Source organism: Pongo pygmaeus, chromosome 14 (genome assembly GCF_028885625.2).
Source record: "Pongo pygmaeus isolate AG05252 chromosome 14, NHGRI_mPonPyg2-v2.0_pri, whole genome shotgun sequence".
Lineage (NCBI taxonomy): Eukaryota > Metazoa > Chordata > Mammalia > Primates > Hominidae > Pongo > Pongo pygmaeus.
This window is the reverse complement of record NC_072387.2, coordinates 76,394,996-76,410,574: the sequence shown is the minus strand read 5'-3', so window position 1 is coordinate 76,410,574 and position 15,579 is coordinate 76,394,996. Positions and strand designations below refer to the sequence as shown.

The window sequence follows — 15,579 nt, the reverse complement described above, 5'->3', positions numbered from 1 at the left end:
ATTATTATATATATATAAACATGATTGTATTTCTGGTTTTCCTAGCTATTGACTCTTATTTATCTCTCACAAGAATATGACTATACATCTTATCTGATAGTTTGTTTATAATATCAAAATTAGATTACTGACAAGTATAACAACATCATGATTAATAAAAAAATTTCAAATAATTTTTTGACAATGTATTAGTATTGATATTCTAAATCATAGTAAATAATTCCTTAATGAATTACTGTTGCAGTTAAGCTAATTTCTTGAAATATATAATTTTGTCAGATTTGAGAAATCTATAAAAAAACAAAACTACAGTACAGGCCTGTACATTTCCCACTTTTAGGTATTTTTGTTTTGCTCTGCATTACAATAAAAGTCCTCTAGATGGCAGTGTTTACCATAGTTAGAATTACTTTGGCACTACTTTAACTCTTAAAATGACAATAGAGCTAAATACTGCATAGTTAAAAACTAATTTTTCTTGTATTCAGTACTTCTTTAGGATTCTTGTTTTTCTCTGAATGCATATTTAACCTAATTCAACAAGTTTTTGCTCATTTTTAGGTTGTTATTGCAATTTAATTTGCTAGTTTTCAGGAGCAATTAAGTTGACCCAAAATCTTTAAAATATAATATACATGTGCTCTGTATTCTTTGGAGGAATTAAAGTAAGTTACTGAGACTGTGGTAACCAGAATAAAAGACATCTTAGCAACTAACCACATAAATTACATTTTTTTTCAAGCTTGTTTATAACCACAGATTTGAAGGACATTATAGATGCTTTATTAGAACCAAGGGAGATTTTCACCTTCTATTTGAAGTAATCGTAGTTTTAATCTTCTCAGCTGATGAATATTCCAAATGAGTCACAGGTGTATAACAGAATATACAGCAGTCATATTTTGTCAGAAAATTTGTGGGTGGGTCAAGTTATTTTTAACTACTAAATTGTAGAAATGATAAAGGTATAATATACATTTGAGTTTTATACTGAATATATTGCATGTTATCACAAAACATAAAAGTGCCAATATACACATTGATGAATCTTATCTTTTCTGAATATAGGACTGGACAGAAATGATCAAGTTCAGGACAAATTGTTGATTTGCAGTTTCCCTGTGCCTTCCATAAAGATAAAACATGTGTCACTAAGGGCTGAAAAAGATATTTATTTCTTCAATTTTTAAGTTGTACTTTGGAAAAATAAGTTGTAACATATTTTGTACAGACATATTCCTCTAGGTCTGTACAAATAAACTCCAGGGATATTTTAATTTTTGATTTGGCAATTTAGGGACTTCGATATAAATTTGCTTAAATAAGTAATATATATATTTGTATATATATTGTGTATATATATGGTATATATATGGTATATCTATATATAGTGTATATATATGGTATACATATGGTATATCTATATATAGTGTATATATATGGTATATATATGGTATATCTATATATATAGTGTACATATATATGGTGTGTATATATATATATGGGGGTGTGTGTGTGTGTGTGTGTGTGTGTGTATATATATATATATATTCCAAAGTATATTCCAAAGAAGAAAGAACTCTCATGAGCTTTGGAGATGACCCAAATATGTCCACCACATATTCTATTACCTCCTGTTGACATCTTCCACCCCCATTTAACCTGGTACCCCACATTGCTCAGCAAGTGCCCTAAGGCCTGTTGGTCTGTTCTATGTAATTTGCATTCCTCTGAAGAGTACCAGGCTCCAAACAGACTTCTTCCTCACTCCTAGCTCAAAGTAAAACTAAAATTTAGCTCTAGATATCTGATATATATGTATATACAAATTCTATTATCTTAAGCAGGGTTCCTCAATTTCAGCACTACTGCCAGCTTGGGTCAGATAATTCTTTGTTGTGTATGTACATTTGTGTATTGCAGGAGGTTGAAGTTCTGTGCATTATAGAATGTTTAGCATCATCTCCAGTCTTTAGTCACTAGATGCAAGTACCAACCCATCTCTCCTTCTCCCATGAAGATTCCCTTCCATGTTCCAGTTGGGGCAATCAGAATGTCTCCAGACATTGCCAAATTCCCCTAAAGGAGCCAAATCACCCCCAGGTGATAAGCCACTAAAATGTAAACGTTTTATTTTTTTCAACTTTTCTTTTTCTTTACAAATATAAACTGCCAATCAAGTAGCGCTTAAAAATTAGTGGCAGGGATGTGACTGAACAACAATGATGAACTTGAACCAGGTATTTACCCAGCATTAGGAGTTCCCTATCTCTGATTCCTTCTGTGCATCATTTTTGTTTTTCTTATTCTTTCACTCTCAAGCTTCCTTCGGTATTCTGGTCTATGTAAAGAAAAACTACTGCTTCTAATCACTCCTGAGTATACACCACTTACTGTTCACAGAATAATTAGATTGATCTTAGAGTATCCATCTTACAGGTCCAGGTTCTTTTGGAGAATGGAGTCATTGGTCCATGTTGAATTGAGTGTCTTCAAATTCAATCAAGTGTGGGCAGAGTAAGGTGGATCCATCAATTCCAGGCATTGTGGCATGAGTCCACATAATGTGAAGATAGATGCTTTGATTATAGCCATGTGGATGGAATATAGGGAAAGACATTTTCAAAGAAGGAAGAACTCTCATGAGCTTTGGACATGACCCAAATGTGTCCACAACGTATTCTATTACCTCCTGTTGACACTTTCCATCCCCATCTAACCTGGTACCCCACATTGCTAAGCAAGTGCAATAAGGCCTATTGGTCTGTTCTATGTAATTTGCCTTCCTCTGAAGAGTACCAGGCTGCAAAGAGACCTCTTCGTCACTCCTAGTTCAAAGTAAAACTAAAATTTAGCTCTAGATGTCTAATCTCTGAGAGAAAGAGACAACCTAAATTCAATTAATATGTCGATGATATACACATTTCTTGACCCTCTTAGCAGTACTAGCATCAAAAGAATGCTTGGTAACAAAACTAACCTTTTTATGATAAAATGGTAGGGGTGATTCTTTCTCTAACCTTCTTCTTTTGCTTCCCACTCTCACCCTTTAGCCATGATACTTTGTATTTAACATGCCTTTTAGGTCCTTGCTACTTTATCTGTGGTCCACATATCAATAGCATCAGTATCCCCTGGGAACTTTTTAGAAATATAGGACCTTAGCTCCCATTGAAGAGCTAATATATCAGAACTTACATTTTAATTTAACAAGATCTCTGGGCTATTTTACTCACATTAAAGTTTGAGAAACATGGAATCAGGCTCCGTAAATACCCTAGAATGTAAAGAAGAAGTCAACTTTAGCATAATGTCATTCTTATAATAATAAACCCAATAAACAATCTGAACCAATATAAAGATTAAAAATAACTAGATTGGTAGTACATTTATGTAATCAAGAGCTTACTTGCTAGTGAGCATTCAAACTATTAACATTAATGTAACAAGCAAAATATTTAAAATCTAAAACATAAAATAGATATTGTGATGGGTATTCACAAAGTAGAAAATATTTTCAAGGTAGTAAGATTTTTTTTTTTTAATATAGCACATATCTTTAATTTTTATTTTTTTAATATAGTAGGTTGTTTAAAATAGGTTTGAATGAGCTGATTGATATATTTTTTAAAAATGAATTTCTCCCTTACATGCTTTGCAATTATTTTATGTAATGCTCACTTTTACCTTTTTCAACTAATTGTGGTATTTACCTGAAGTTTCACCTGGTCTTTAGAATCTACTTATCTGTTATAATATACTGAAAAGTTGGCCTCATCCCCTGGTGAGGGACAAATATTATTCAAAAATAATGTAATTACTCTCTTTTAGCATAGCCATTAAGGACACCTACATTGGTATAGTTGTAACATATAGAAATTACACAAGTAGTCTGCAACTAGTCCATAGATGTAAAACATGGTACTCATTTGTTCTATAAAATCAAAACATTATGTGAATTTTTTTGTGACATCGGGAAACATTTATGATCTTTTCAATGTTATTATTACAGGTACTTATGGTTTGTCTTATATTTTACAAGAGATATTTTTGCAAGTATAATATTTTAAATTAGAGTTTCTAATAAGCTCCACATATAATGTTTCTTATGACATACTGTTTTTAAAAAAAATGAATCTTTTTTATGATACATTCTGGCTTACTTACCAACCCCATTCCCTGCAGCCAAGAAGTTTCTTTGACGTTCTCTTGATTCTTTCTGAATGTTTTACCAATCTGTGGCTGGAGAACAGTAAATTCATAAGCATGGGAATGAAAAGACATGGTACATTGTAGGACTGTGTAAAGGCTTGTATTACAGGACACTACAGAATAGGATTTTCATTTAAGAAAAAAATTATTCTAAAGAACATATGTGTATAGACACACAAAGACATGTAATTTTTCTAAGCAGAGTAATATTAACTTAATTCTCATAAAAAGCATAACAGTATCTTTTAAAGGCTTAGCAATCCCCATTTCCATTACTTTGGTGTTATCAGTGATATGGAGTTAAGCCAGGGCCGCAGAAGTCAACAATATACATTGTCTCCCTGACTCATCCTAATTCAATTAGAGGGGGACTGTGAGGGGAATTTGGTTCCTAAGAGGAGACTATAAGAGAAAAATGAGGCTTATCCATCCTGCCCTATATTAGTAAGTCTATTTATGTGCACATTATGTAACAAATTGGACTTCTAGAAGAATATCATGTGAGTTTATTTAAAAAAAAAAGACAAAAAACATTATAAGAATGAAGAAGGGAGGACTGAAGAAATACGGAATGCAAGTTCCCACAAGAATGTTATTTCAGGTAACACAAAGTTCTGTTTTAGGGAACATACTATTTTGAATAAGAAAGTAATGAAAGAGAATTTTTAAAACACTGTAATATGTTTATTAATTCTTAAAACTTCTCGTACCTTTTTAAAAAACTGTTTCCTGAATTATTTTTGGGCAAATGCTATGTGCTTGAAATGTGTTCTTGTCTCAACATTTTCTTGTCTCTATTTTTAAGTTTAAACAGAGGTGCTTCCAAAAAATATGCAAGGTTTTCTTACGTGTTTAGACATTTATCATTTTATAAATGTAATTTGAATAGCTAATAGTCCATATTTCAATCTAACAGTTCTTACCTTACAGATTACAGAAATAAATATCATAAAGACCCAAGAAATAAAAATATTTTCACATTATATTTCACTGGAAATTACATGACTTTAAAGTAATCAACTTATTTAAGATTAAACATGATGTATATTTATTCTGTTTACTACCTTAAAACTTTTTTCTATGTTTTCCTACATGATTGCTTGAGACCTACATGTGATGAGGAAAAAATCTGTTATGAAAGCTATGCCTATAAATAATCGGAAATTTTAAAGAAGTAATAACAAAACTTAAGAATTCAATATTTTCTTTATTTAAATAGTAATCATGATAAAATAGTGGCACTGGAAAATGTCAGTTTATATTGTGATAACTGTTAGAGCTACAAACCTGACATTTATAATCCTTGTCAGTCATAAAAATATAGCAAATTGGGATAAATTTAGTTCAGTCATTCAAAAAGAATGAAGGTTGTCACCTGCTTTCCTTTGTGATTTGATTATCTTGGTCTAGGTTTTTCTAGAAAAGAAAAGGTAAAAAGATTTTTAAAAAGGTATTCAAAATGAAAGAGCAAATAATAAATAGTGAAGCAACAGAATTATTCAAGGAGCTTACTATACTTTGCCAGTTTGCATAGCCTTAAAAGGTGTTAATTTTCTTTTTGCGGTGTTAAAATTCTGCATTGTCATTTTCTAAACAGTAATAATATAAATAACCCTGAGCATTTTTAGCACAATTTTCCCCAGAAGTACTGTAGAATAGTCTAGTCTTTTTTGTGAAATGGGGACAATAATGCCTGCTGTGACATAAGAGCCCCTGTGATTGATTGATTAATGTCTGTTAGACACAATAAGACACCTGGATTAAAGGAGCCTTAGAAGTACAGGCCACAAAAGTATTTTTTATATTATTTTTAACTATGATTGGAATACAGAACTAGTATATTAGAGTTAAAAATACTAGTCTTGAAGTCCTTGTGGAGGTCATTTGATCATTCTGAATATTACAGCCTGTCTTTTCTCTAAATGTAACTTACAGAAACAGCCTTTACAATCTCCGTGTGCAATGTAATTTTAAAATGCTGAATAGTAACTAGAAAATCCTAGATGAAAATCCAATTAACAAACTGAACTGCTTAATAATTTAGGTTATTAAATGCCATTACATGGAAATCATTGTTTAAATATATAAATAGAACAATATTAAACTTGTGGAACACAAAATAATTTTATTAACTCCACATCTGCTTGTGTTTAAATCTGCAAAAGGATTTTAGTCTTCAGTTAGCTGGCTGAAGGTGACTTAGCTTCACAAGTATCCCATGACCTATATAACCAGCAGAAAACACTAAAGCAATTTTACTATAGCTCAAATGGCATAATTCCCATTAGTATCCTGATGCTACTAATCAGGTACAACACAGGTGAAAACATCATAATTCCTTGCAGTAGAAAATACGCTTTGACAAAGATGAATAAGGGTTAACTAAAGAGATCTAATTAAAAGTCTAATACATATACCGGAAGATCGATATTGGAAATCTAACATTTTATTAAATTCACTAAGGAAAAACAATGATAAAACACAGCATAAAAACAAATAGGTGTTCCCTTACAAAAACTGAAATTAAGAATATCTCCCTGATTCATAATTACACAGACCTAACTTAAAAAATTAATATTGGAGAGGTGGATTATGAACAGCTCTCATTATGAAAATGATTTATATAGTGTTTTGGGAAGAAACCTTAAGTTGTGATAACACAGGGTTAGGAATATGACCCTTTATATTTAATTTTCCTCTAGGAATATTAATAAGATCTCTAATAACAGTTCTCATTTTAGAGTTTAGACGTCGGATTATTATAGGGCGAACCAGCCTCAACTATTCTAGATTTAAGAGGTAAAACTGAGACCATTAAGGAATTTCGGTCATTTAGATAATGCCAAATAAACACCTAAAGGATATAATGCCCTGAGTCCATAGCTCTATTTGTCTCTTAAACTCCATCTCCTTTGAAAAAAATCTAGACATGTTTCATTCTGGGGCTTTGACCTGTGGTTTTCTTTAATTGAAGTCTCACAGTCATTAATTGAATCATGTGATGATTTTTTTTTCTCTTCTCTAACCTTCATCTTGTGTTCAAACTAAGATTTCGTTTATGAGCACGAGGTAATAATGGGTTCTGCCAACATGTGAAGCTATCCCTTAGCAAAGAGAAACAACTCCGTTTAATAACGATGTTAAATAATTATTGCTAAGCTATGTGTTGCGACTACAACATGACTTTGAAATGACTACGGTATGATTAGAATAAGAATATGATATAACTGTGGTGCTTATGAAATGAACTGGAAAGTGGCTGTGCTGCTATGTTTATTGTAAATGTATCACAATGATGGTTCATTTATTTAAAAACAGTGCTGTGCATAAAATAGGTGACAATTGGAACAATGTACTAGCTTTAATTGTAGATTTTGTGAATGGCAAAATGATCGTTTACTGTGGTAAGATAAAAGAATCATCCTTTAATTCACTGACATTATTCTGTGAGGCAATATTTTTCTTTTGACTTTGGGATACTTATAAATCCTTTCTATTCTTGAATTTTATATATTCTAATCATACAAAATATTACTATAATAAAAGTTGCTTTGCTATTTTAAAAAAATCAGTCTATTATCTGCAAGGAAAGTATTTTATATTTTACATATAAGGGATTAATGGATTTTACAGTGGGCTTTTAGACACTGCAGTTGAACTGTGAATATTAACTCAAAGAAAAGTTTGAATTAAAAAGAGCTTACAATTTCATGTTGGAAAATTGTGATGTCAAATTAGTTGGTTAAATCACGTCATTATTTATTCAATATATGGCTTAGTAAGCTTGATTCGTTTTTTTCTTTTCATTTAAACGTCTAAAAACAAATGTTACTTAAAAAAGAAAAAAAGCAAACAAAACTATTGTATTCAAAAAACAAGAGGTAATCTCCAACACGCCCTCATAGTGCTTAAGAATGTCAAGAGCCTTTAATGCCTAGGCAGCCCATTATAGAATGGGGAACACACAGGTATAAAATAAATGCCCTTTATTCTTCTTGTAAGTTAGACCAAGTTATTCAATCATGTACTAAGGCCTTCTCAGACAACCTTTATAGGTCATTCAGAAAATAAATTTTTGTTCCAAGTGAACTGTTTCTATGTTAATGCTTCAAACTTTACTCAGGTATCAGGCGTTAAGTACAAGCCATTACACAAACCTTTGTGGTTTACTGACTTTAAAAGATCAATCAAATATATTACTAGATAGTGCTTTGGGGATCAGTATTTGAGAAATAAAGCTGTATTTTTTCGGGAGTCATTCCATCCATTTCCTGTATGAAAATGAGAAACTTGTGAGGATTTAGTACAGAGCTGGAGTCAGAGAAATGAAATGCACGGGAAAAGACAAGAATCACAGGAAAGAAAGTTGGAATCAGCAGAAAGTGCCTAGGGGAAAGGAAGTGTTCCACAGCTTGGGAAACAGCTGCCTGGGACTCCTTCCAGCCCCTCGGAAGCAAAGTTTGCAGTGAGGAGGGCTGGAAGCGGGTTTTGCAGCAGCCGCGAGTCCGGGCGAGCTCAGGTTCTCAGGTTTCCAGGCGCGGCTGGAGGAAGTGCAGGGACCGCCAGGATCCACCGCCGCGGCCGGTCCCGCTCCGCCAGAGGAGACTTCGCACGCGCAGCCGACTGGCCCGGGCTGACCGAGGGGACCCAGACGTTGCCACTTTCTCTTTCCAAGGCAGTTTCCGTGGCTCTGCATGTAGGAAGTGCTCCGATTAATTTTCTTTCCGGTCTCCGCAGAGATTCCAAATTCTGCGGTCCCCACCTTTCGCTGTACTCCCTCTCCGCCCTTCTTTCCAGTGTCCCTGCCAGCAAAAGCCTCTATTTGCAGCACCGGGCATGTTGTCCGTTTAACGCCCTCCGGGGATCTGCTGTCTCGTGCTCCCAACCCAGGGGTGGCTATACGTCTCGCGCCTCTGATCCTGGGTAGACTCCCCCATCTGTGCATTTTGGCCCCTTCACTTAGCAAAGAGATGTGCTAAGTGTGCGCCTGTAGACGAGCCTCCTCGGTGATCCCCATCCGCCCGCAGCGGTGGCCCCGGTTCCCCGGATCCGCTCCCGCGCCCTGCGGTGCTCCCGCGCCGCGCTTGCCCGCCGGACCGCCGGGGCTCTGAGGTTCGCTGCCTGTCAGCGCCTGCGAGCGCCGCTTCCCCGCGGGCCTGGGGAGCGCCAGCGCGTCCCTCCCCACGCCGGACCCTGCTGGGCATGCTCAGTGCACCTCATGGAACCCGGCTCTCCTGGGGCTAGGATCAGATTTCCGGGTTTTCGCTGCTGCCGAGGGGGCGCGGAGGAGGGGAGACTGGAAGACAGTCAGCGCCTTGTTCCGCGCCGCCTCCCTCGCGCTCGGCTGCGACCGCCCGCACCGCAAGATGCAGGCCAATCAGAGCCCGGGGGCGGGGCTGGGCAGTCACGCCCTCCCTCTGGGCTTATTGAGAGTTATATCAAGAAATTCAGTTCAGAGAGAGGAGAGGAGCGGGAGAAGGAGAGAGGGGCAGAGGAGAAGGGAGAGAGGGAGAGCACGCGAGACGGAAAGGAGCGCCTCAGAGTCTCTGAAGCACGCAAGAGATAACCGATTAGGAATTTTTCGGGCAACTGTCACCCGGATAGCGGTCAGAGAATCACCATCACCGCAACTCTGACGTTTCCTACAAGAAGTTAGAGACTTAAGCAGTATTGGCATCGGATGGAAATGGTATGCATGATGCTGTGGAAAATATCCCTGAGCTGAAGAAGTGCAACTGGATGTTGTGTGTGTGCTAAATACCCAGAAGAACCCAGACCCAGTGGGTAAGGGAGACGAAATGTGGAGAGAATGACTAACGACAAATCCGTGAATTTGTTCTCTGGAGTTGCTAATTTGCCAGCCCGAAGCAACACATTTTACAAGGAGGAAACGTTTTGCTGCTTCTGATTTCTCCCCAAACTGGTGCTACCAGATGCATGGCTTTCTATGTGTTGGAACAAATCATTCCTAACTGCAGCATACTGGGAAAGGGGAAAGGTTGAGGCAACTAACGTAAGTGTAAAGTTTCGCATGCACAATTGTAAATTCTGTGTTTAGATGTGTCCTCAGTGTAGGCGAAAGATGCTTGTAATTGGGTAGACGGTTGGGGCAGAGCTCACCTACTCGGCTGTATCTGCATCCCTACCTGCATCACTCTGCCGGAACTAATCGCGAGCATCATCTACTGTGCAGCCTAATGCAGATAAGATTAGAGCCTGAGAACTGACCAGTCCTACTCAAGTAGGTAGCTGCCTGGAGCCTTGCACCCATTTAAATTGCACTTACGGGAGCATCTAAGCAGAAGCCTTTTTACCTGCATGATTGGGTTGCAGTATTTATGTGTGGCAAATGTTACTAATATTCTAACCAGAGATCAGGATTAAGAAATTGCATTTTTTTCTCTTTTATGTTCAGTAGAAAATATTGTGATGTTACATGGGAATGTTAGCTGCGTTTCACTTATATCTCGGCACTCTCTTCCACCTCTAGGAAAAGGAATCCTATATTATTATACATTTTTAAAAGTTTTAATGTGTTTACGAATCCTAATGAGGATAATTTGTCAATATGGAGAAAGGAGAGCAAGCTGTGGGCAAGAAATCTGAAGTCTTGGTGTTGTGCTTTTAGGCAATGAGGATGTGTAGTGGCCGGTGACTACTGCTTCTGATGCTGCAGCAGCATGTCCGGATGCTCGTTTCCCAGTAAGACTGTATTAGAAGGCAGTTGAAGAACTGGGAGGAAAGAAAAAGATAGCCCTTTTAGAAAAAATAGGTGACTCAGTGGGGCAGAGAAGAAAACACATTTGACATGTGACAAAGCAATTAGCAGGAACCATAGCTAAATACTTAGTGTTTTTCACTTGCACCTAAAAAGACTGAGGGAGGTAGGTTAGAGGCTAGGAGGAGGGTGAGACAGGGGGAGGGGAAGAGGAGAACAAGAATGCATGTTTTGAATTAAACAGTATTCTGAAAAACAACGTGCCTGAATATAGGTAAAAATAGCAGCTGTCCTTAATTCAAAAGTAGAAAATTTAATTTTCTCCCGGCAAATGCAACAAGCACGAGATATTTAGTGTTTTTCTCCACAGAGTAAACTTGCAAACAGTGGCAGAGCAAACTGCCATGTTTACTAATGTTCAGGGGAAAATGTGCGGTGATATTTTGTGACGGTGTGTTTTTATTTACTGAAGAATAATATTGTCTATACGATTGTGTTGACAGTGGCTGTCTCCAAATAAGTGATGAGATATAATGCATCCTCCAGTCCATGCACGCTTCCTCTTGCAATTTGTGCATCATTCCTCAGTGGAAACCTTTAAACCCTAAAATCCAGGAAAAGAAAATAAATACATTATCATGGACCTGAGGGATTTTTACCTGTTGGCTGCTCTGATTGCCTGTTTAAGGCTGGATTCCGCAATAGCTCAAGAACTTATTTACACTATTAGAGAGGAATTGCCTGAAAATGTGCCCATAGGAAACATACCAAAGGATCTGAACATTTCTCACATCAATGCTGCCACAGGGACCAGCGCCAGCCTTGTCTACAGACTGGTTTCTAAAGCTGGGGATGCCCCTTTGGTGAAAGTATCCAGCAGCACTGGGGAAATTTTCACAACCTCCAACAGAATAGACAGAGAAAAACTCTGTGCTGGCGCCTCATATGCTGAGGAGAATGAGTGTTTCTTTGAACTTGAGGTGGTGATCCTCCCCAATGATTTCTTCAGGCTGATCAAAATAAAAATAATTGTCAAGGATACCAATGATAATGCCCCCATGTTTCCATCTCCTGTCATCAATATTTCCATTCCAGAAAACACTTTGATCAACAGCCGCTTTCCAATTCCATCAGCAACAGATCCTGACACAGGCTTCAATGGTGTACAGCATTATGAATTGTTAAATGGGCAGAGTGTTTTTGGACTAGATATCGTGGAAACTCCGGAGGGAGAGAAGTGGCCACAATTGATTGTTCAGCAAAACTTGGATAGAGAACAGAAAGATACCTATGTGATGAAAATCAAAGTAGAGGATGGAGGCACTCCACAGAAATCCAGTACGGCCATACTGCAGGTCACAGTAAGTGATGTAAATGACAACAGGCCGGTGTTTAAAGAGGGTCAAGTGGAGGTGCATATTCCAGAGAATGCTCCCGTAGGTACCTCTGTAATTCAGCTCCATGCCACTGATGCAGATATAGGCAGTAATGCTGAAATCCGGTACATTTTTGGTGCCCAGGTCGCCCCTGCAACCAAAAGACTCTTTGCTTTAAATAATACTACTGGGCTGATTACAGTTCAGAGGTCCTTAGATAGAGAGGAGACAGCCATTCACAAAGTGACAGTGCTGGCTAGTGACGGCAGCTCCACTCCTGCTCGAGCAACGGTTACCATCAATGTCACTGATGTAAATGATAACCCTCCTAATATAGACCTCAGGTACATTATAAGTCCCATCAATGGCACTGTGTATTTATCTGAGAAAGATCCTGTCAATACAAAGATTGCCCTAATTACAGTTTCAGATAAGGACACAGATGTGAATGGCAAAGTGATCTGTTTTATTGAAAGAGAGGTCCCATTTCATTTGAAGGCAGTATATGACAACCAATATTTGTTAGAGACCTCTTCTTTGTTGGACTATGAGGGCACCAAAGAATTCAGCTTTAAAATTGTTGCCTCTGATTCTGGGAAGCCCAGTTTAAATCAGACTGCCCTGGTAAGGGTTAAGCTTGAGGATGAAAATGACAACCCACCAATTTTCAACCAGCCTGTAATTGAGCTGTCAGTTTCTGAAAACAACCGACGTGGGTTATACTTAACAACTATTAGTGCCACAGATGAAGACAGTGGGAAAAATGCAGACATTGTTTATCAGCTTGGACCGAATGCCTCCTTCTTTGATCTGGACCGAAAAACAGGAGTTTTGACAGCCTCCAGAGTCTTTGACAGAGAAGAACAAGAACGATTCATTTTTACAGTAACTGCCAGGGACAATGGGACCCCTCCCCTCCAAAGCCAAGCGGCTGTGATAGTTACTGTTCTGGATGAGAATGACAATAGCCCCAAGTTTACTCATAATCATTTTCAATTTTTTGTGTCTGAGAATCTGCCAAAGTATAGTACTGTGGGGGTAATCACAGTGACAGATGCAGATGCTGGAGAGAATAAAGCCGTGACTCTTTCCATTCTAAATGACAATGATAATTTTGTGTTGGATCCCTATTCTGGAGTCATAAAGTCAAATGTCTCATTTGATAGAGAGCAGCAGAGTTCCTACACTTTTGATGTCAAAGCCACTGATGGAGGACAACCACCTCGTTCCTCTACTGCAAAAGTCACTATCAACGTCATGGATGTCAATGACAACAGCCCAGTTGTCATTTCTCCACCGTCTAATACTTCCTTTAAGTTGGTGCCCCTCTCAGCCATTCCTGGCTCCGTGGTAGCAGAAGTTTTTGCAGTGGATGTTGACACTGGAATGAACGCTGAACTAAAGTATACTATAGTGAGTGGAAACAATAAAGGCTTATTTCGGATTGATCCAGTAACAGGTAACATTACTCTGGAAGAAAAACCGGCACCTACTGATGTGGGATTGCATCGTTTGGTGGTCAACATAAGTGACCTGGGGTACCCTAAGTCTTTGCATACGCTTGTGCTTGTATTCCTTTATGTTAATGACACTGCTGGAAATGCCTCCTATATCTATGACTTGATCCGCAGGACTATGGAGACCCCGTTGGACAGGAACATAGGGGATAGTAGCCAACCCTATCAAAATGAGGACTATCTAACCATCATGATTGCCATCATTGCCGGTGCCATGGTGGTCATCGTTGTGATCTTTGTCACCGTTCTGGTGCGCTGTCGCCATGCATCAAGGTTCAAAGCAGCTCAGAGGAGCAAGCAAGGTGCCGAATGGATGTCCCCAAACCAGGAGAACAAGCAAAACAAGAAAAAGAAAAGAAAGAAAAGGAAGTCTCCCAAAAGCTCTCTTTTGAACTTTGTTACTATCGAAGAGTCCAAACCCGATGATGCAGTTCATGAACCTATCAATGGGACAATAAGCCTGCCGGCTGAACTGGAGGAGCAAAGTATAGGAAGATTTGACTGGGGCCCGGCACCTCCAACAACGTTCAAGCCTAACAGCCCTGACCTGGCCAAGCACTACAAATCTGCTTCTCCACAGCCTGCTTTTCATCTCAAACCAGACACTCCAGTTTCCGTGAAAAAGCACCATGTGATTCAGGAACTCCCTTTGGACAACACCTTTGTCGGGGGTTGTGACACCCTTTCTAAACGCTCTTCCACTAGTTCAGATCACTTCAGTGCCTCAGAGTGCAGTTCCCAAGGAGGCTTCAAGACAAAGGGCCCCTTACACACCAGACAGGTAAACGAGCACTTTTACTGGTCTATAAGTACTGCATACAAGTGCCCAGTCAACCAGTATTAACGTGCCAATATGTCTATTGTTTTGGTCTAACTTTAGCTTAGTTAGAAAGAGGTAAAAAAAAACTTGACCCCTTTTCTATTCCTCTGGGGCTCAGTCAAGAATTTTTAGAACAGCTTTGAAATTTCTGAGTTCTGAGAATATTTTCACCTCTCAGTTTCCTTCAAATGGCAAAAGATGAAAAGAGAAAATTATTCCAAAATGTCCCAAGATGATGTTTGCTGAAGAAGAAAAAAACCTGTCCTGATATGCCAAATTCTACTCCTGGGGGTTTCCAAATTGACTGCTTCAAGATTTTCACCTTACCTTTTGATCTAAAAAGTCACCTTCAAATCTCAAGTTTTCAATGACTTTTGAAGGTGTGACTGCAATTATGTTGGAGCTGTGGTTGCTAAAGGGGTTAATTTTTTTTTAGTCTCTAAACAGGATAGTAGAATATTAAATGTACATCAGCTGTGAAGCACATGATCGTTGATAGATTGCAACTAAGCCATATAGGAAGTCTTCTCTGATTTCAAATTATTTTATTGTAATATATTAGATTCGGTACTAAATAGAAAGATTTTTAGTGTCCACAGTGGCCAAATACTCTTTAAAAAAAAAAAAAAAAGAATGCTTGCTGCCTAATATAACTGATTTAAAAAGAAAAGAATGAATCCATTGTAAATATTCTCTCATCTTAGTAATGCATAAGTGATCTGTCGTAACTCATTTTAAACTGTGAAATATGCCATATGAAGAGGGATTAAGAGGCTGAGAAACTCATATTTCAACCAAATCCAGAATTAGTTTTTCTTAGGTCTAATAATTCCTTGTTAATAAAGATTTAAATGCAGCGCTGTCTAATTTATTTCACTGGTGCTTGTCTGTTGCCACAAAATTTGAATATCGATAATAGCCTGTAGATGGCACTAG

The 15,579-nt window shown here is 37.8% G+C and overlaps 1 protein-coding gene across 4 annotated transcripts in view; it reads left to right on the top strand.

The window, feature by feature from the left end:
- Nucleotides 1–9,610: 9,610 nt before the first annotated feature.
- Nucleotides 9,611–15,579, top strand: part of PCDH9 (protocadherin 9) — a 935,212-nt gene continuing 929,243 nt past the window's right edge. For 3 of the 4 annotated variants that reach the window (XM_063650923.1, XM_054446712.2, XM_054446713.2), the window contains exons 1-2: nt 9,655–10,225; nt 11,434–14,604. In XM_063650923.1, the coding sequence (XP_063506993.1) occupies nt 11,569–14,604 (3,036 nt within the window). In that variant the 5' untranslated portion in view covers nt 9,655–10,225; nt 11,434–11,568. Of the gene's footprint in view, nt 10,226–11,433; nt 14,605–15,579 lie in introns of all 4 variants that reach the window. The other variant, XM_054446710.2, reaches the window with a different exon arrangement.